Genomic DNA, 21,967 nt, shown 5'->3' on the forward strand with positions numbered 1-21,967 from the left:
AAAAAGCTAGATTAGCCCACCTAAAGAAATGGGTTAACTGAGTTTTTTTATATATAGATTAATTTACTCAAATTTGTAATAAGAGAGAGATAGAGACCGTTGGTAAAGAGGCAATTTAATTTATTCATATCATAAAATTCAAATTTAATAATTTCTTCAAAATAAGTCAATGATTTTCAGTGTACTAAAATGGAACACATACTTTAATTTTGTGGAAACTTTATAGTATTTTTTTAAACATAAGAAAAATCATACTGTTTCAGATTGAGAGAGTGAAACTTTATAGATTTACTCATATATATTTGATTATTCAGAATTAGAGTTTCATTGTCCTTTAATCCAAAAATAAAATAGCTCAAGATATCATCAATCTTATTTAAATGGCAACATGATTTTAGCTCATCATACATCGTTATACCCCTCACCCTTGCATTATTCTCAGTGTTATAATAAGCTCCAACCCCCTCCCTTACTCCCTCTCTCTCTCTCTCTGGCATTCTCATCATTTCCTTCTTCATACCTCTCAAACTTAAAAGAAAATGTCTGAAATAGAAAAGAAGAAACTTCTCTGGCCTCCATGGCTGAGCCCTTTGCTTCACACCAACTTCTTCTCTCCTTGCAGCTTCCACACTGGCTTGAGCAGGAATGAGTGCAATATGTACTGTCTTGATTGCACTAATGGCGCCCTTTGCTCTTCTTGCCTCATCAACCATTATGATCATAGAATCATTCAGGTTCTTAATTATAGGATGAATCTCATTTCTTTTATCAGTATTTTCTCATTAACCAATATGATCACAGAAATCAAATTGAAATGAAACAGATAAGGAGATCATCATATCATGATGTGATCCGAGTTGCAGAGATTCAGAGCTTAGTTGACATTTCTGGAATTCAGACTTATGTTATAAATGGAGCAAAGGTTGTATTTTTGAACGAGAGATTGCAGCCAAGGATGGGGAAGGCAGTGGCAACAAATGCTTGTAGAAACTGCAAAAGAAGCCTCCTCGAAGCCTTCGATTTCTGCTCTTTGGGCTGTAAGGTAACAAATCAATCAACAATGGCTGCTTCGCATTCCTTCTTCTTAATTTCTTTGTTTACATTTAATTTCTCATCCTTTTTTAAGAAAATATAATTAAAGCAATGATAATTTTTTGTAATTAAGTAAAACATAACTATAGCTTTACTTTATAATTATGGATTTATTGCTAAAAACAATCATTAAGTTCTTTCATTTTCTCTGTGGGTGGTTTGGTCGCTTCTGATGGAAGCCGCTCAACAAACTGGTTTTGTGGTTAAGAGTATCTTTTTAGTAGCATATAACTTTGTTTGGAAATAAAAATAAAAGAAATTATTCAACCATTAGGTACTAATTAAGCTTAAACTAAATTTTTTTAAGCTGATCATCCATTTAAACCTTCAGCATTCATTACAATTAGCATGTGCAGTACTGTATTTAAAACATGTATTTATTTAGTACTGTAAGGACCTTACAATACATGCATGAATTTGTTGGCTAATTTATTCAATAAAAAAATATGTAGTTGTTGATATCATATCAATAATCACAGAATAAAGAACTTTATATTGTGACAGAAAATTCTTATAGAGAAAAGTTCAAAGTACTGAAATGGTGAAAACAAAACTATATCATATTTAGAGAAAAATAAATGAGAGCATGTTTTATGAATGTATCGCCAATGAGGGATGAACTCTTGTATTTGTGGACTGTTCGTTACACTTGTAAATCATTTTAAACTAGTTTGAATCTTAGTTAAAATTGGCGCTTGAACCCTGGCAATTTGTCTTTCTCATCAGAGGAATCTTGTTGGAAGAAGGCATTGATGGGGCCAGCGGTGTGTTAAGGAGAAGACTAAGTTCATGATGGGAGCTTGTTGCGAGTAAGTAGCATGTGAAGGAGAGAAGAAATTTGTGACTAAAGGTCATTTGGGGCAAGTTTAGATTGGAATGATGGTGTGTGAGGGAAAGGAGTTGTATTAAGAACTCAAAGGGGGTAGGCACACAACTAGGTTATCAGCATGTGAAGCATAAAAGGAGTTCATGACGAGAGCTTGTTGGAGAAATTAAGGCATTAATGAATCCAATAGCATGTGAAGAGGAAGAGGAGTTTGTGGAAGGAGCTTGTTGTTCAATTCAATATATGGAAGAATATAGCGAAAGGGTTTTTTTAACTCTAATTTGGTTGAGTAGAATTTGGGTATTTTTGTTTTTCATGAGAAGAGGGATCTAAAGTCATGAAGACATTAAAGTGGACAGTAGATTAAAATATATGTTTCAATTTTGGAAACTAGTTTTCAAAGTTGAAAGTCTCCTTTTGAGGGTTTGGAAGAGGATTTAATTCTTCTTCTTCATAATGAAATTAAAAATATGTCTTAAACTTAAAAGAAGGTTGATTAAAGTATTATTATTTTGTTTTATAATAAAAATGGCAACACAATAATATATAATTAGGGGTAGAACCAACTTTTTTTTAAATGTGAACAAATTTATTACATAAATAACTAACTATAATAAACTAGAAATATATATATATAATCAAATTAAAAGCAAAGTTTTGTATTTTATTATGATTGATGAATAGAACTATGATTACAAGTTTTTTGATTTATTTTGCATTTTCTGATAAAGTTGCATTATAACTTTATTGTAACTAAGTCAAATATTTATTTCTTAACGTAAAGTGCTAAACATTTATTAAAATAGTCATCCCATATTCTACTATTCAATCGATGTTTGACAATTCTTGTTATAGAAATCACTCTCCCCATCGGGTTGACCGGTGGGGGCAGAACTCTTGCAAGGCAATGTGGCCTTTGAGGCAGCGTGTGGCGTATAGCTAGCGAGAGGCGATGTGTAACCGGTGAGCAACATCAAACAATGACATGGAGCGTGTGAGTACTATTGAACGAGATAGAGGATGAACATGCAAGATTGGAGCGGAGGGAGGGCGAACCTTTTTTTTTTTTTTTTCTCAACATGTTAGTGCAAAAAGAAAAGAAATTTTAAGAGAGCAAAATTCTGAAATTGCCCTTATTAAAAGTTAAATTTAATTGCCCACCCTCAACATTACTAAGTTCTGCCACTGTATAAAATTAAAAAGAAAATGGATCAATCAACTAAAACTTCTTATAATCTAAACAACAATAGAAATAAATTCACAGCAAGATGAATAACTCTCACTGCTAAATTTAGCTCAAACTACTTTCATATACTTAAATAAAAAACAGATAGATCCATGCTGATTATGATGTTCCAACCCTGAATTAAATAGACATAATTATACTAACTTAATACATCTAATTGCACATTAATTATGCAGTTTCTATTAAACTAAGCCTCATTTAGATTAATTAATTTTACAATATCATCATTATGTGGAATAATTGACACATAAACTAAAACTTTAATTATGCTTTGCAGTTGGCTGTAACCACTTCATCTCCTTCTTCAATATCAAAACCTCTGAAGCTTCATTCTGGTCCCAGAAAAGCTGGCATTAATGAGGAATCAAAGTACTTCTTTTCCAATATTTCATTTGATTGCATCTCACCAACAGCACAGACTCCATTGATTAAGATGAATCGAATCAAACGAAGAAAGGGGATTCCAAGGAGAGCTCCTATGGGAGTTTATTCATGAGAGAGCTATCAGGTAAGAAAACTAAGGAAAATAAACCTTCCCTCTTGAAAAATAAATTAAACAAGAGGAAAATTGTATGAATTATTCTCCTACAAAGTAAAAGAGAACTACCTGTACATTTTTAAATTGTTGCAATTTTCAAATTTCAAGAGCAAATAATTTCTTTCAGTATTTGCACAGATCATTGACCATTTCAGCTTTTACTATTATTTATCAGTCCATAATGGCTCATTATGTAAAGTTTAAACCTCATAAATCTCCTCAAAATTTTCAAAAAATTATAGTTTTAGTTTTCTCAAGAGTAAAAATAAAATTAAGTGTTGCAAAGATGAGAATGCTAAGGTTGATGAGTTGCTTTACTCTTAGAGACAGAATGCGAAATAAGTATATACATGAAAAGGTTGGAGTAGCTCTAGTGGCAAATAAGATTAGAGAGAGTCACTTTAGATGGTTTGGTCATATAAAACATCAGCTTTCTAATGACTCAGTTAAAAGAGTAGACGTATTAGATTTTGTCAATGTTAAGAAAGATAGAGGCGGACCTAAAAAGACTTACTTAGAAAGTATTATAAATGACATTGTTTTATTATATTTAATTGCAAATTTGACTCTTAAAAAGACACAACGGAGAAAAAGAATTCAGGTTGCCGACCTCACGTAGCAAGAAAAAGGCTTGTTGATGATGATGATGAGTAAAAATAAAATTATTATTTTTAAAAAAATTTCCCTATCTGCAAATAACCAAATAAGTTCTAATTTGTTGGATGCTTTTTAATTAGAACTAAAAGCCAGCTCACTAAGATTTGTTTATGAAGAGCCAGATGCTTCTTCATGATTTTTTTTATTTTTTCTCCTCTGTTTCTCTATGTCTGGATCTGTCTTCCTCCACGCTCCCTTCTCTTTCTTTTATTAAGAAATGCAAGCATATTTAGTGTAATCATTAATCATCTAATAGTTGAATAAAATATAAATTAATATAAAAAAACTAATGGCTATGACTTCCTTAATCTATTGAGATAAATTTTTTATTGACCATTTTTGGCTCGATTTCATTTTCCTTCAGTTGAAACAAAATAATGCGGAGCTTATGAACATGCACTTTATCATAGTTGAACAGTACTTAAGAAATGATACTTCTCATAATAAATAAAGCTCATATGTAAGAGAAAAGATCTATTAAAATCCTATGATAGTTGTTGATTTAGTCCCACATTCGATAGTTAAAAATTTTATATCAAACTTACCTCAGACCCATCATCCTCCTCTTAGAAATTTGGCGATATTCAGAGGCATTCATTTTGTTCATAAAATGTAGATTTAAGCAACTGCTAGAAAACCCTTTTGAGTGTGGAGAAATTATTCTGTGCGGAATCCGGTTTTAGAGCTGTGTTCGAATGCTTTCGTGAAAAGTTAAAAGTCTGCGATATTTATTTGACTTGCGTACTTATTAAGTATATGTTGCGCATTTTCTGCTTATTTACTACTTGAGTGTGAAAAGTATCAAGTTCTGTGAGATATTTGTTTTATACGATAGATAGACAGGGGATGAAGAAGTTTTTTCCGCTATATTTTATAAGTTTTTTTAATAATTTTTTTGTTGTGATCATGTTGATAACTATGAAAGCTGAGATATAATGAAGCAATAATTATTTAAATTTAAATTTGAAATTCGGTCTTTTTAACTGAATAATACTGAGGTCAAAATTAGTATAATTCAACATGAAACTAAAACTAAGGGCTTGTTTGAGACAACTTCAACTTTTTATAAAGTTGATTGTGAAATTGTTGTAGAAAAAAATTCACTATATATTATGAACTTTTATTTGGTCCGGTGAATGTACGTAGAGCTACGTTTGGCCGGCACTAAGATCGCAGGCACAAAACGAGAAATACCGAGCAATACCAATAATAACGAGAAATATCATTATGTGAAGACAAAATACCGTGCAATACCGAGTTTTTTCTAGAAAAACTCGATATTTTTTTGTAATACTTGGTATTGCTCGGTATTACTCGATTTTGGTCTTCCTAGAGTGATATTCCTCGTTATTATCAAACAATACCTAGCAATACCGACCAAATACCGAGCAAAAATCGAGTAACAATCCTCTGACCGAACGTAGATTTATGTCCGGTCAGAGGACGTAATAAAAGTTCATATATTATAGTTGCCCAAAAAACTTTTTTATCATAGAAATTTCTGAAATGAATCTCTAAAGTAACAAAAAACATTAGCTAAATAAAATTAGGATTGCCATATAAAAAGTAAGGCTACCAAAAAGTTGTCACAAATAGACCATAAACCTACATGTCCCAATTTATTCACAAATTATATAAGATGATCATTTATGTTACAAGTCTGCCGCAAATTCATGCAAATATGTAGGCTGGTCACAATTTCTTCATAAATAAGCAGTAAAAAAGATGCAAAAACTTTATTTTCAAATTTAAGACATATAAAGTTAAATCTATATATAACTAACATTTTCACTAATAGTATATACACATCAATCATAATTGTAAATACAACTATAACAATCCAATAAATAAAAAATTATAAAAGAACGCAATTATAACTTATAATCATCAAAAATTAATTGTGATCGGGCACACATCTCAAGGAAAATTTATGTTGGAACCTTCCAAATTACAGTATTTTCGACCTCCGTTGTCCGTCAACTACAGTCCTTCCAACCTTCGTCGCCTGATAGCGGTCTTTCTAACCTTTGTGGAATGTTGATTATGGTCCTTTAGACCTCCATTGCTTGACAACACTCTTTTCAACATCTGGTGACTACGGTCCTTCCGAACACCGTCACCCGACTATGATCTTTCAGACCTTTCTTGTCCGCCGACTATGATCCAGCCAACCAAATGAACATTTCAATGCTAATTCTTCAAATTCCCAACATGTAATGCCCTTTATATGATGTATATTTGCTACATCAAGCCAAGGTCTTCCCTCCAATGAAGGACCTTGTTGCGTCCAGGAATATTCGTGACGGTAGAGAAAAATAAAGTTTAGCGTCTCAGCATTGTATGAAGATCCAGCACGCAAGAAGAAAAAGAGAAGTAAAGCACCCGATCGTTTTTACGTGAAAAACATGAATAGGGAAAAACCACGGGGCCTCGCCCAGGTGAAAAGATTCCACTAAACTTAAGTGAATTACAAGGGTTTACCCGTCCCTTGATTAAGAGGTGGTTAGATTACAGTAATTTGGGGAACTTGTCAAAGGTTTGTCGACGGTTGGGCAAGAGTTTGACAGCTTTTGTGCACAAGTTTAGCTGATAATGAACGATCTGACGACTGTCTAGCGGCAGACGACAGACGGCGGCCGGGTGGTAGTCCAACTAAGGTCGGGTTGAAGTCTGATGACGGTCGGCGGCCAGGCGGTGGTCTGACGAAGGTGGGATGAAGTCGGGCGGCGGTCGGTGGACGGGAAGTGGTTCGCCAAAGGTAGGGCTGAAGTCCGGCGGCGGGAGGCTGTCTGCGGACGGGCAGTGGTCCGCCAAAGATCCGGCGAAGTCCGGCGGCGGTCAGCGACCGGGCGGTGGTTCTACAAAGGTTGGTCTGAAGTCCGGCGGCGGTCGACGGTCAGGCGAAGGTCCGGCGGTGGGCTAGCGAAGGCCTGACGGTAGGCGGCGGCCGAGCGGTGGTTCGACGAAGGTCGGGCTGAAGTGGCAGCGTCGTCAATTTGGGAAAGGTCGACAAAATGGGCAGTGGCCTGCAAGGTGCCTACGGCAGGTGAAGCCGAGCGTTGGTCCGACGACAGGTCGAGCTGAAGTTCACGGCCGGGCCAGTGGCTGGGCGAAAGTCCGGCGGTGGCGGCAGTCGGGCGGTGGGCGCAGTCGGGCGGTGGTCCGACGACAGGTAGGCTGGAAGCGCGAAGGACGGGCGCGGGAAAAGGTCGGCGGTCCGGGCGCGTGTCTGACCTAGGTCAGGCTGAAGTCGGCGCAGTGGGCAGTGGCCGGGAGAAGGTCGTCGAGCGGCGCGGCCGGCGGTGGTCTCCGGCAGAGCAGGCAGCCAGAGCAGTGGTCTGACTAAGGACGGCTGATAAGTCTGGCGGAGGCGGCGCCGGCGGTGGTCTGAAGAAGGTTGGGCTGAAGTCCGGCGCGGCGGTGGCCGAGTGAAGTCCCGCGGCAAGGCGGTGGCCGACTGTGGTTAGAGCTTTGAAGCTTCAAGAGTGCTCTCTCAAAATTCCAACCAAAAGGTCCCCTCATGTATTGAGAGTGGGGGTCTATTATAGATTTTCATGATGGCACACCTTCGTCAATTTAAGAGAACATCCGGGGTTGTTGGTGGGCTCCATCGGATGGCTCATATTGATTCCCCATATCGTAGTGAGTTTCACTATGTTATATGCGTTTAATGTGTCGGAATTCGAGATCTTGGGCTCGTTGGATTCGTTCTCGGAGCCGCTCAATTTGACTTATAAGCATGCTTCATATTTGGATTTATGTTTATTATCCAAATAATAGCCTTTGACCCTTCCAAATGTGTTCGGGCCCTCGATTCGCGCATTTGGGCTTGTGTTGGAACAATTTTGGTGTTGTTTGGTTCGTCTCTTCGAGATGTTCAGTTTGACTATAACTTTGCTGAAATTAGAATTCAGATGATCCCAAATTTTATTTTGAAAGTTTCCAACTTGAATATGCCTCGAGATTCGTGCTCGATCAAAGCAATTTTTGAGGACGTATCAGTTGCCCCCCTATTTTTGGACGTTGAATCTTATAGTTCAAAAATATATCTTTGATTCTAGCATTCTGCAAAATCAGAGCATTAATCGGAGCAAAAATGTTGCAAAAATTTACTCAAAAAATTTACAAATAGCTCAAAACTTATTACAGAAATTTTTGTAAGCTTCAAAAGCGTCAGAATTAAACCCAGAGTATTGAAAAAATGTTTTGGGACCTCAAAAATGTTCAAACATGACATTCCAACATAAAGAAATATATTATTAATTGGATAATTAATTAATATTAATTAATTAACTAAATCGTATTAGCAATAATAAATAAATAAATAATATATTCATTTGTCATTATGACGCATGAGGATTATTACCTTTTATATAATAGTTAAATATTAGTATATGTGTTAAAAACCACTTAATGAAGGGAGCTACAGTATCCGCCCCAAAGAAGCGGAATTAATTAATTAATTATATCCTTTAATAGTATAATACTATTTTTGGCTCAAATAAAATCAGAAAAAATTAAAAAAAAAATTCTTAAAAATCTAGGATATTTTCCTGAATGGAAACAATTAATTTCCTGCACATTTATTTTATTTTTAAATAAATTGCTCTTTATTTATTTCCCATTTAATTTTTTTATAATAAGAAATTATTTAATTTCTAGGCATTAAAACAATCTGAAAATTAATAAAAAATTCAGAAAATTGCTCTCCAAACCTCCTTTGAAGAACTATAAATACACCCCTTAGGGGCTAGGGAAAAGGCGTCACGTTACTTTAGGCGGTTCCAAAATTTCTCCTACAAAGTTATGAGAAGTCGGACTGGTAAAAAAAAAAATTTTTGGCGGTGGCAATCAAGAACTGGTACTCTTACGCAGGCTCCAGTTCACTCCCAACGGGTGAAAAACTATCAAGCAAGAGTTTAAATACCGGAGGCGGCGATCAATGCCCGGTACTCTTACGTAGGCTCTAGTTCATTCACAATGAGGGAAAAACTGTCCGGTAGAAGTTTAAATATTGGTGGTGGCGATCAAAGCCTGGTACTCTTACGCAGACTCCAGTTCACTCTCATTGGGGGAAAAATTGTCCAACAAGAGTTTAAATACCGGAGGCGGCGATTAAGGCCCGGTACTCTTACGCAGGCTCCAGCTCACTTCCATTGGGGGAAAAACTTTCCGGTAAGAGTTTAAATATCGGCGTCGACGATCAAGGCCTAGTACTCTTATACAGGCTCTAGTTCACTCCCATTGGGGGAAAAACTGTCCGGCAAGAGTTTAAATACCAGAGGCGGCGATTAAGGCTCGGTACTCTTACGCAGGCTCTAGTTCATTCTCATTGGGGGAAAAACTGTCCGGCAAGAGTTTAAATATTGGAGGCAGCGATCAAGGCCCGGTACTTACACAAGCTCTAGTTCACTCCCATTGGGGTAAAAACTTTCCGGCAAGAGTTTAAATATCAGCGGCGACGATCAAGGCCCGGTACTCTTACACAGGCTCCATTTCACTCCCATTAAGGGAAAAACTGTCCGGCAATAGTTTAAATACCGGAGGCGGCGATTAAGACCCGGTACTCTTATACAGGCTCCAGTTCACTCCTATTTGGAGAAAAACTGTCTGGCAAGAGTTTAAATATTGGCGGCGGAGATCAAGACTTGATACTGTTACGTATGCTCCAGTTCACTCCTATTGGGAGAAAAACTGTCCGGCAAGAGTTTAAATATCGGCGGCAACGATCAAGGCCTGATACTCTTACGCAGGCTCCAGTTCACTCCCATTGGGGGAAAAAATGTCCGGCAAGAGTTTAAATACCAGAGGCGGTGATTAAGGCCCGGTACTTTTATGTAGGCTCTAGTTCACTCCTATTGGGAGAAAAACTATCCGGCAAGAGTTTAAATATTGGCAGCTGCGATCAAGGCCCGATGATTGCAGTTTTCCTCTGTTGGGAGGCCAATGTCGTCCGCTAAAGCTAAGGATGCCTTGAATGGTACACAAAAAGGTGGCCCTGACATATTTTATAGGAGGCGAGCTTCAAAGAACCAAGAGGATCTTCCAGGTGTATTCTTTCTCCCTTCTTTACATTTTCTTATCCTTGTCGTATTAATCATTGAGCATTATTCATTCATTTATGTATGCCCCTCCAGGCGACATGTTGCTAGATACATTAGATATATATTATTCCTTCTACCTGTAAAGTGATTGGGCCGGCGCGAGCTCCTCGAATTATGGAGGTCGATGAGGGTAAGCGATTAATGCTGCCCAATGACTTAGTGATGGCTGCTCCTAAAGAGTCTGATCGAACACGATATCCTCTAAGTGGATTTATCACCATGTACGAGACGATGTTGCGAGCGGAGGCCGAGTAGAAGTCTGACAAAAGTCCCACGATGGGCAGAAGTTTAATGAGGATCTGTCGACGGGCAATAGAGTATATATTAATAGAATCTGCCAAAGATATCTAACTTATCCGGGGTTGAATATCAGAGCCCTTGCTCGATGACATTAACCCATATAGAGGAGGTCGAGAGAATCCATCAAGGATGTAAGACCTATCTAAGGTTGTATCTCAGAGCCCTACTCGATGACATTAACATGTGTGGAAGAGGTCGAGAGAATCCGACAAGGATGTAGGACTTATCTGAGGTTGTATGTTAGAGCATTTGCTCGATGATGTTAACATGTGTGGAAGAGGTCGAGAGAATCCACCAAGGATGTAGGACCTATCCGAGGTTGTATGTCAGAGCATTTGCTCAATGACGTTAACCTGTGTGGAAGAGGTCGAGAGAATCCGCTAAGGATGGATGACCTATCCGATGTTCTATGTCAGAGTTTTTGCTCGATGACGTTAACATGTGTGGAAGAGGTCGAGAGAATCTATTAAGGATGTAGGATCTATCCGAGATTGTATGTTAGAGCATTTGCTCGATGACATTGACCTGTGTGGAAGATGTCAAGAGAATCCGTCAAGGATGTAGGACCTATTTGAGGTTGAATGTCAGAGCATTTGCTCGATGACGTTAAACTCTGTAGAAGAGTTCGAGAGAATCCGCCAAGGATGTAAGACCTATCTGAGGTTGTATGTCAGAGCCTTTGCTCTATGACGTTAACCTGTATGGAAGAGGTCGAGAGAATCCTTCAAGGATGTAAGACCTATCCGAGGATGTATGTCAGTGCCTTTACTCGATTACGTTAACATGTGTGGAAGAGATCGAATCGAATCCCCCTGGGATTAATTTTTCCTTGATTGGGAGGGGGCGAACGTCGCGTGTATCCCGAATCAAATGTAAATAAGGGTCTATCTTTTGACCGTTACTGTCATTTTGAGGTCGAGATCAGGACATTGCCCAAGGAGTAGAAGTCCAGTATGGGACTATATGAAGCATATTATTGATCGGAAGTGTCTTGCATTTGCTGAGATTTTTTTGAAATATCATCTTGATGTTGGAAGCAATGAAGGGATCTTCTTGATCATAATTGAAGTCAAAGTTTCCCCCCAGTATGGATCTAATTTTAATGAAATTGATGAAGCAATGGCTGATGTCAGCAAGTAGACATTAACGACCTTTTGAGGTTGGAGCAAAAATTGCTCCCCAATCGGGAACCACGATCCCACAGACGGCGCCAAACTGTTGCTTCCAGAAATATTAGTGATGGTAGAGAAAAATAAAGTTTAGCGTCTCAGCATTGTACGAAGATCCAGCAGGCAAGCAGAAAAAGAGAAGTAAAACACCCGATCTTTTTTACGTGGAAAACACGAAGAGGGAAAAACCACGGGGCCTCTCCCAGGTGAAAAGATTCTACTAAACTTGAGTGAATCACAAGGGTTGACCCGTCCCTCGATTTAGAGGTGGTTAGATTACAATAATATGGGGAGCTTATAAAAGGCCTATCGACGGTTGAGAAGGAGTTTGACGGCTTTTGTGCACAAGTTTAGCCGACAATGAACGATCCGATGAAGGTCCAACGGCGGACGGCGGCCGGGTGGTAGTCCAACTAAGGTCGGGCTAAAGTCTGGCGATGGTTGGCGGTCAGGCGGTGGTCAGACGAAGGTCAGGATGAAGTCAGGCGGCGGTCAACGGACGGGCAGTGGTTCGCCAAAGGTAGGGCTGAAGTCTGACGGTGGGCGGCCTTTGGCGGACGGGCAGTGGTCCGCCAAAGGTTCGGCCAAAGGCCGGCGGCGGTCGGCAACCGGGCGGTAGTGGCAGACCCCGTAAATTTAGAGAACATCCATGGTATGTTCGGAGTGCTCCATCGGATGGCTCATATTGATTCCCCCAATCTTAGGGAGTTTTTCACATGTTTATATGGCTTAATGATGTCGGAATTCAGAGATCTTGGGCTCGTTGCATTCGTCTCACCGGGTCGATCGATTTGACTAATAAGCATACCATATTTGGATATTATTTTATTGTCCAAATAATACTTTGACTCTTCCAAATGTGGTTCGGGCCCCCGATTCGGACCCATTTGGGCTGGGTTGGACCAATTTTGGTATTGTTTGGTTCGACACTTCGAGATGTTCAGTTTGACTATAAAGTTTGCTAAAATTAGAATTCAGATGATCCCAAATTTTATTTTGAAAGTTTCCAACTTGAATATTCCTTAAGATTCGTGCTCGATCAAAGCAATTTTTGAGGAGGTATCATACCTCATTTTTAATCAACTGCAAATACTATTGGATTAATTCAAACTGGGCCAAGCCCCATAGTTTTCCCCACTTTTTCTCACGTAAAAACTAAGTGTCAACACCATCACCTGCGTGCTTTAGATGACTGATCTTCTTTGATTCGTTTATTTTGATCTGACTGTTATTGTTATTATTGTTTCACTTATTATTAGACATATCATCTTCCACCTAAAAACTATGTAAGTTGGAAACTTAAAATAATGAACTTAAGTTGGGCACTTTTGATCCTAACAAAAATTATATAATTAAATTTAAATCATTTTGAAGAATTTGAAGAAAAAACTTTTAATTTTGCTACAATCTAAGTGTCATCATCAAATTTATGATTGAGAAATCTTTACTTTGTTCATAGTCTAATTTGAGTCCATATTAACGTCCAATGTATGGCAGCACAACTTTCTTAAGATCTAATTTATTTTTGAACAATGCAGATATCAATGTCAAAACAATCGGGGCAACTAACAATGGCCTGATCATTTTCAATTAACCTCCAAATCCCGCCAATGGCCTGATCATCATTGCCCAACTCGTGTCAGCCACCCATCATCACTCAACTATTATTGCACAAATAATATCAGCAAATAAAAATTTTAATTTTTTAAATTAAAAAATTATTTTAAGAAGTCCTAGTGAAGCCTTTGAATTTTCTTTTATTACTAAAAAAATTATTATTTTTTAAATAAACACTCCCAAATAAAAAGAAGAATAATTTAACGGAATTTAATTCGAAGACAGCCTTAATTCGAAGACAGCCACTTGGCAAGACTCACACCCCTCCTTTTCCTAATCGTGCGTCCCATTCAATTCCTTTGGAATCCAAAGGAGCTTTCAATTGGCACTCATGCCAACCCGCTTTTTAAGCATTATAGAAGCTTTAACGTCGCCGTTACATTAGACGTTCTCTATCGTCAAACTTAACGACCACTATCACATCACGCCTTGCACATGGGTTCTCCTTACAAGGCGCCCACCTGCCAACACGTGGCGGGTGCAGCTGTCTATCTTCGTCTTCTTCCCGGAACCATCCAAACCTAATATATATATATATATATAAATGAAATGCATACAATGATAGATTAACGAATCGCCTAAGGGACACCGAAATGCAAAGTATAAATAAATAATCAATGAAGAACATTAAAACTCTAGTGACTTTCTAACAAAATTGGAACTTTAAGCTGGAGAGAAGTAAAATAAAAGAGGGAAATTATAAAATCAGCAATGCAGAGGCGGAAGGCATCAAAGAAAATAGTAAGAAATGGATCAAATTGACCAAAATACATACATACCCTGAGCCTCCTCCATGAAGATTCTTGTAATAAGTTTTCGACCAAAAGAACTCCTTTTTCGTGGAGGAAATCCGGTAGCACAAGCAGGGTAGGCGAATGTCTCAACATTGCTTCTTAAATAGAATTTCAAGAGGCGACGAAATCCGTGAGAACTAATGCTTACCCCCCACAGGTGACGTAAAGACACGCTCTCGCAAGTCGCAAATTTTAAATCTTTTATGTTTTTTTTTTTTGGTGTTCGGGCAAATGTCGGGTTCGCAGCTCGCGATCCCTAAAGCGCCATTGCGTCAACGGAAGCTGGCCTTTGTCCTTCTAATAAGTACTCTCTAAAGTTTGTAGTCTTTTTCGCTTCATTTTTTTTAATTTTTTATTTTTAAAATGGTAAAACATTATCTACTTATTATTATTATTATATTTTAAAGACAAAATACTTTATTGCAAAAAATACAAATAAGAAACAACTCTATCTTATCAATTTTTTGGCAAAATAAATTACACAAATATTGATACAAATTCAACAAATCAATGCATTATTTTATCTAATTATGAGAGCTATTTTAAAAGAGTTGGGTACTCTCTTATGATATGCTTAGGTTTTATTTCGGACAGTTTTTTTTATTATTTTGTTTTTCAAGTTGCACGAATCTCTCGAGAAAAAATCAAGTTGGAAACTTCCGAAATTAAAATTGGGACCATTCAAACTCCGATTTTAGCAAACTTGCAGTCGAATTGATCTTCTCAGAAATACGAACTCGACGACACCAAATTCGATTCAACCCTAGGCTAAATGGGTTCAAACCATAATTTGAATTTTCAAACGGTTTCCAAACATGACATGCTTACATTTAAATTGAGTAGCTCAACGAGACAAATCCAACGAGCTCATGACCGCCAAATTTTGATATCATTAAGAAATTCAAATGCCCAATAAACAGTCCATGATCAAGATATTCAACAACGGCCGTTCATCCAAACCACTCCCAATTTTCCCTTGATCTTCCTCATATTTATGGGTCATGCCACTCTAAAAAATCTATAAATAGACCCCTCACTTCTCATGGAAGGGGACTTCAAGCAAGGAAGCAAGAGAGAGATCGGAGACCGCTCTTGCCACCTAGCTCCTCCTTGATAACTGTCCAAACTTTCACCAAACCACCGCCTAACGGCAGACTTCGGCCAAACTACCAACTGATGCCTGAACTTTTGTCGGACAACCGCCTGGCGCCGGACATCTGTCGGACCACCACCTGACTCCAAACTTTCGCCAGACAACCATCTGATGCTCGGACTTCCGCCAGACCACCACCTGACATTGGACTTCCGCCGGATCATCAACTGACGCCCTAACTTCTACCCGACCATCGCCTAGTTCCAGACTTCTATTGGACCACTGCTCGATATTAGACTTTTGTTGGATCACCAATTGACGCTCGGACTTCCGCTGGACCACCTCTTGACGCCATACTTCCGTCGGACCACCAACTAACGCTCTGACTTTTGCTAGGCCACCGCCTAACACCAAACTTCCGCTAGACCACCAATTGACACAAGACTTCTGCCGGAGACATTGAACTTTTGTCTGACCACCAACTGACGCCGGACTTCTTCCAGACCAAACGTTGTCGGACCTCCGCCTGACCTCTGTTTGTCATTAGATTTTAGTTAGACAATATATTATTGCAATATAATCGCCCTCAAGAATGATTTAGTCAACTGTAATTAACTCAAATGCTAATGGAATCAATTCAACTAGGCGTGTCCTCATGGTTTTTCCCTTTTTCAGAGTTTTCCACGTAAAAAAAATCTTATGCTCTTTGTTTGCGTGCTGGATATTTGTACAATATTGAGATGCAAAATTCTAACTCTATTGTCACGTATATTCTATCTCACAATAACACTATTTCTTGTGATCAATTACAATTGATGATCTTTTAAGTAATTGTGGAAGATGTTGATATAATATAGTAAACATAAATTATACATAATAGATTTTTTGGTGGAGGTTCTAAGAGCAATGTGATTTAGTAGTAGTCTGTAAAAGATTATTTATTGTTCGTCCAATCATTTTCATTCTTGGAGGAGAGATTAGAGACCAAGATATCCAGAATGAAAATAGCTATTTACATCAAAATTCAATTTTTTTCCAGACAACATGTATCCTCCTTATAGACGATGGTGTGTATTAATGTTGTTGGTAACAACATATCATAAAGTTAGAGGGTGTTAACATACTCAAAAGACTATAATCAGATAATAAAGGTCAAAGATTCATAGTCAAGGAATAGAGATCAAAGGTCATAGTTGGGGGATGATGGTTTATGTATCATAGTCAAGAAATGATAAGCAGAGGAAGATATGTAGATGACGTGTTGAAAGAATTATTCTTTCATGTTTTAACATACGAAAATAGAGCTATTTAATATCATATATTAGTATAAACAACGAAAATAAATTCTATAATTCAAAAATTAATGTACATTTGTATTTTTTTCCAAAAATTTATATACATTACTCATGATCTATATATTCATATCACAATTATTCTACCCTGAGTACAAAAAAATTACTAAAATAATAAGAAAAAGTTCTATAAATTATAGACCGGATTTTAATTTCCTGATTTCTATAAATTCTTAATCACGGTTAAAGTAGAAACCGAATAATGAAGTTCTTATTTATATTAAAACTAAATAATTAAGTTTCATATTTGCTTCTTTTTAGATTCTTTTATTAACATGCTTCTTCAGCTAATTTAAATTTAAAACACGCTTCTTTTTATAACTTATCCTTATCAGTACTATTAATTTTTAAATTAACAAGTCTCAAAGTTCAAGAACGAATGAGAGTTTTTTTTTTTTTTTTTTTTTTTTGAATATTTAACCTTTTTTTTAGTACATTGAACCTTTATTTAGGAGTACATTAGATATGTTGCATGTTCAATTTTTTTCTCTACTTATCCTAAACTTCATAGGCATAATATTGTATGGTTTGAAAAGCACTATTTTATGATATTCTGCCTATACTTTAAGAGTTTCTTTAAATGGCTTAAAATTTGCTTTTAATTCTCATTGCAAAGTGTTGGATATTCATATAACCAGTGTGATTTACACGTATATAGAAGAATGTAGCAACCACCTATTTTTCAATTGCCCCTACTCTTCTTGGCTTATTAAAAATATTTTCTTTAATGGCAATTATTAATAAAGGATCCAACTTTGAATTATATGCTTCTTCATAGTAAATATTGTCATCATAAATTTATAACTGATCAAATTTGTTATCTTGACATTATTGAGATCATTATATTCTTAATTTGATAATCAATGAATCATATAATGCACAAATCTAATTATTTTATTCCAAAATTTTTGAAAACCACATATTGAATGGCTGGTTATATACTAAACTTATGACTGGAAACGCTCGAAAAATAACAAATTTTACCCTAAGATTCTCAGCCCTAAACATTATACCAAGCATAGGGGAACATTGTCTTAAACATCGAGAAAGCATTTTGTGCAGACACCGGACAGTCCGGAGGCGAATCAAAATGTGTCACGTCATCCAGTACATAGCAAAAATAGTGATATGACAGGTCCTGATTCATGTCAGACACCATCCGTAACCGTAGAGCTGTCAAAATTGGATCACGGGTCGGGTTCGGGTTCAACCCGACCCATTTTTGCAAACGGGTCGGTTTTCCGAACCTGAACCCGACCTGCTTCAGTGTATTTCATTAATTTTTTTTATTTAATTCAATATTTTTAAATTTAAATCTAATTAAGGTAAGATTTACTTCAATTAGTTTAAAATAAAACAAAATTAATTTAATTTGGACTTTATAATTTTTTGAAATATCATTTACTTATTTCATAAAAATCCTTTGAAACTCTCTTAAATTAATTAAAAAAGAGTCAAATCGGGTTGATTTCGGATTTCCGGGTCAACTCAAACCCGACCCGGTTTTACAAATGGGTCGAAATCTCTAACCCGAACCCGAAATTTTAGGATCGGGTCAAATGTTGACAGCTCTACGTAACCGCAAAGAATAATTTTCCCTAAACTTCTTAAGAAATAATATTATAAATAAAACTTTTTTTTTTTTAGAAAATTTAGGGCTTAGCCCTTATATTAATCAAGAAGCAAAATACAAGAAGAACATATCCAACTCAATAGATTTACAAGTAAAAAATGAACTGAAAATAAAAAATATAAGACCGGAGCAAAAAAACAAAATTGTCTCAAATAAGGCTATATTAAATATATAATTGGCATCCACGAATATTCTTTTTTTTTTCCTATTTACAATCATTTTGATTTTCTTTACGCGTTTCACGGACTGGACCACGAGTTAATCACTGAAATGGCAAATCAATTTTTCCAAGCAACATAACGGTCGCATCATTGATTCATTTTTCTTGATACGGCCACAGATTTTGCTGAAATAAATGCGCTTAAATTTAATCAGCCTTGAATTAACGGAAGTGATAAAAGCCGCGTTTTTTGTTCCTTTGCGGAGCTGGCGCGTTTTCGTTCGTCTGATGGAGATCGTACGGTCATTGATGATGAGGGAAGCAGCGGGGGGCTTGGCCCTGTCCCCGCGTTTGGTTTGGCTTTTCTGGGGATAAGAAAGCGGTGCGTTTCGATGAAGGCGCGTGCGATTTGGCTATGAATTATTTTTCTTTGACTGCAGGGAATCTTCTTATGCATCATCTGACCCGATTTTTTATTTATTTATTTTTTTTTTTGGTGATGAAATGGTCGGTGTTGTGAATTAGGTTTGATCAGGGCTCCAGAAGCTTCCAAGGGTTTTCGACCGTTGGATATTTTAAATTATATGATTGATAGGTCTAACGTTATAGAATTTATATTTTTTTTTGTAGTATTAAATATTGAAGTGTAATTGAAGCACATATTTATATGGTCAACTTGAAGATGATATAATTTAGAATCTGATTATAACGGCTGCGGTTGTTTTTAAAAGTATTTAGTAAATTTGTTATGGAAAAATAATTATTTTTTAAAACTTATTATAAATATATTTTTATTTTGAAATTAAAAAAAAAAATAAACAATTATTATGCTCATCTAACTGGGTATACGTATATTGCTAAGACATTATATTTTTTACTCTACTGCCGCGTATATTCTAGTCCGCAACAATTACGATCATCTAACTGACTCAATGGGCTAAGATCTTCCGATCTTTATCGTCCGACTATGATTTTTCGAACATTGTTATTCACTCGACTATGATCTATCAATATATATCACCGAACTATAGTCCTCTTATTACATTTGTTTGGCTACAACCCTTCGACACTGTCACTTGATAACGATCATTCGATAATTATCACCTTGCAACATTGGCACCCGCTAGCTTTGTTGTGTGTTGTCATCAATAATATCATTAATGCACACCATACTTATAAGATCGATGCATGTCATGTACACTTAATACATCACCAAAATTCATCTTGATCAATAACGAATATCGATACATATTTGAATTGGAAGATTTCAAAATTAAATACATGACCATCTAACTCTAATTTCAGCAAACTTATATCCAAACTGAATCTCTATACGAAGCGGACCCAACAACATCAAAATAGGTCTAATTCGAGCCTAAATGAGCCATAATCAATGACTTGATATATTATTGGAAGCTTCATAATATTAATTGGGTGATCATATGATAAGCATATAATCAAATTGAGTGGCTCAATCGGATGAATCCAACGAGCCTAAGATTGCTTAATTCTAACCTCATTAAGGAACTTAAATGCATAATGAATGCTCCATAATTGAGGGAAACAAAAGAAGTTGTTCGATGGAGCACTCTGAATTTGCCCTAGATTTTTTAAATATTTACAAAGCATTTCACTCTCAAAATTCATAAATAGAGCTCCTCTCTCGTCATGGAGGGGGCCTTTGGGGAACTTGGAGGCTTAAACCTCTAGCTAAAGATTCAAAAGAGCTCTGAAGCTTGAAAATCTTGGAGGTCCACCGAAGCACCACTGTAGGAGAATCCTCATCCTCACCGGACCCTACTATGATCCTTAGACCACCATTTCCCAACTATAGTCCTTCGACCTTAGTCACCCGACTATTGTCCTTCTAGCCCCCATTGCCAGCCAACTACAATCTTTCCAACCTTAGTTGCTGGCTAACTACGATCTTTCCAATCTCCATCGCTCACTGACTAAGATCCTTACAACCTCTATCGTCCACCGACTATGGTTCCTTCAACCTTGTCGCCACTGATTATGTTCTCTGACCTCCATTGCCCGACTACGGTCCTCCCGATCAAATAAAACAGACCAACACTCAAGTACTCTTATATGAATGGGTTCTTCTAACTCCAATCATATGTAATTTGTTCTATACAATTTATATTTACTATATTGAGTCAACGCCTTCTCCCAAGAAAAGGCATCATATGTAATCAATGACACATTAGTACAATCATTTCAACTATGCGATACCCAAAATTTTTTCCTTTTTTTTAGATTTTCCACGTAAAAATTCTTATTTCTCTTAATATTTTTGCATCATCCCTCTTTCTTATGTGTGTATGTGTTGGATCTATGTACAAAATTTAGATATTAAACTCTATATCTCTTTTCCGCATCAAACATTGGGGCATGAAACAACACTGATTCTTGACAATAACACCAAGATTTATGTTTAACTTATTGGTCCCTGATATCCCAACTTCAAGGGAGAACAATTAAACAAATAGCTAATAACTCTTGAAAACAACTATTATGCCATAGAAATTATTTTGTGTGGACACCGAACGGTTCCGAGGCCAACTAGAACGCGTCACGTCACCCGGTACCCAGCACCGGTACCGAACAAAAAAGTGAAGTGACGCGTTCTAGTTGGTCCCCGTACAACGTCCGGGATCCACACAGAAAAAGTTTATCTATGCAACAAGGCTCTTTCCACATCAACCATGTTATTCATTTTAAACAATTTGCATTCATTATAATGTATCAACGCCTTCAACAATTATGAAAAATGATATCATTTTGTAATTGATAATAAATACTGGTAAAATTATTCGAGTTGGGAGAAATCCAATAATTTATCGTAGATGATAAACATTAGTGGTACTATTAGGTCTTAATATGATTTCTCACAAATAACAAATTTGTCCTTATAAGCCGAAAGCATAAGAATCTTCTCTCAACTTAATACATAACTTATGTATGTAAATTCATCGTAATAAAATTATTACTGAATTAATGGCATAATTTACATTATGTATATTTGGTGCTTTTCTTACATAATTAGAATTTCTATTAAAAAAATAAAAAATACAGTTTTTCGTAAAAATAATCCACCTTTTTAATTTTACATAAATACCATTCTTATTTATAGGCCTATGAGAAATATCCAGAATTGGATTAGGCTTTACTTCTTTGATCATCTGGATTTGGGCCCACAACTGACATGATTATCTATTCTTAACACGCTTTAATTTCATGAAAATTGAAATCAGGAGACTTTTAGTCCAATCATAATCCAGCTGTCAACGTGTATAAGGACCTCCTTAATTGCTTTCGATCAGTATTTTAGTTAAGAGTTTGGTGGCTTATGAGTTATGAGAACCTGATCGCGATATTCTTCG

General features: G+C 36.7%; 1 protein-coding gene across 1 annotated transcript; it reads left to right on the plus strand.

Moving 5' to 3' along the window:
* The first annotated feature begins 539 nt into the window (after positions 1 to 539).
* On the plus strand, positions 540 to 3,660 carry LOC110107111. Its single transcript, XM_020837273.2, has 3 exons — positions 540 to 734; positions 824 to 1,042; positions 3,442 to 3,660. Exons 1-3 carry the CDS (start codon positions 540 to 542, stop codon positions 3,658 to 3,660), a joined length of 633 nt encoding a protein of 210 aa, XP_020692932.1.
* The last annotated feature ends 18,307 nt before the right edge of the window (positions 3,661 to 21,967 follow it).

This window comes from Dendrobium catenatum, unplaced genomic scaffold, assembly GCF_001605985.2.
Source record: "Dendrobium catenatum unplaced genomic scaffold, ASM160598v2 original_scaffold_13026, whole genome shotgun sequence".
Taxonomy (NCBI): Eukaryota; Viridiplantae; Streptophyta; class Magnoliopsida; order Asparagales; family Orchidaceae; genus Dendrobium; species Dendrobium catenatum.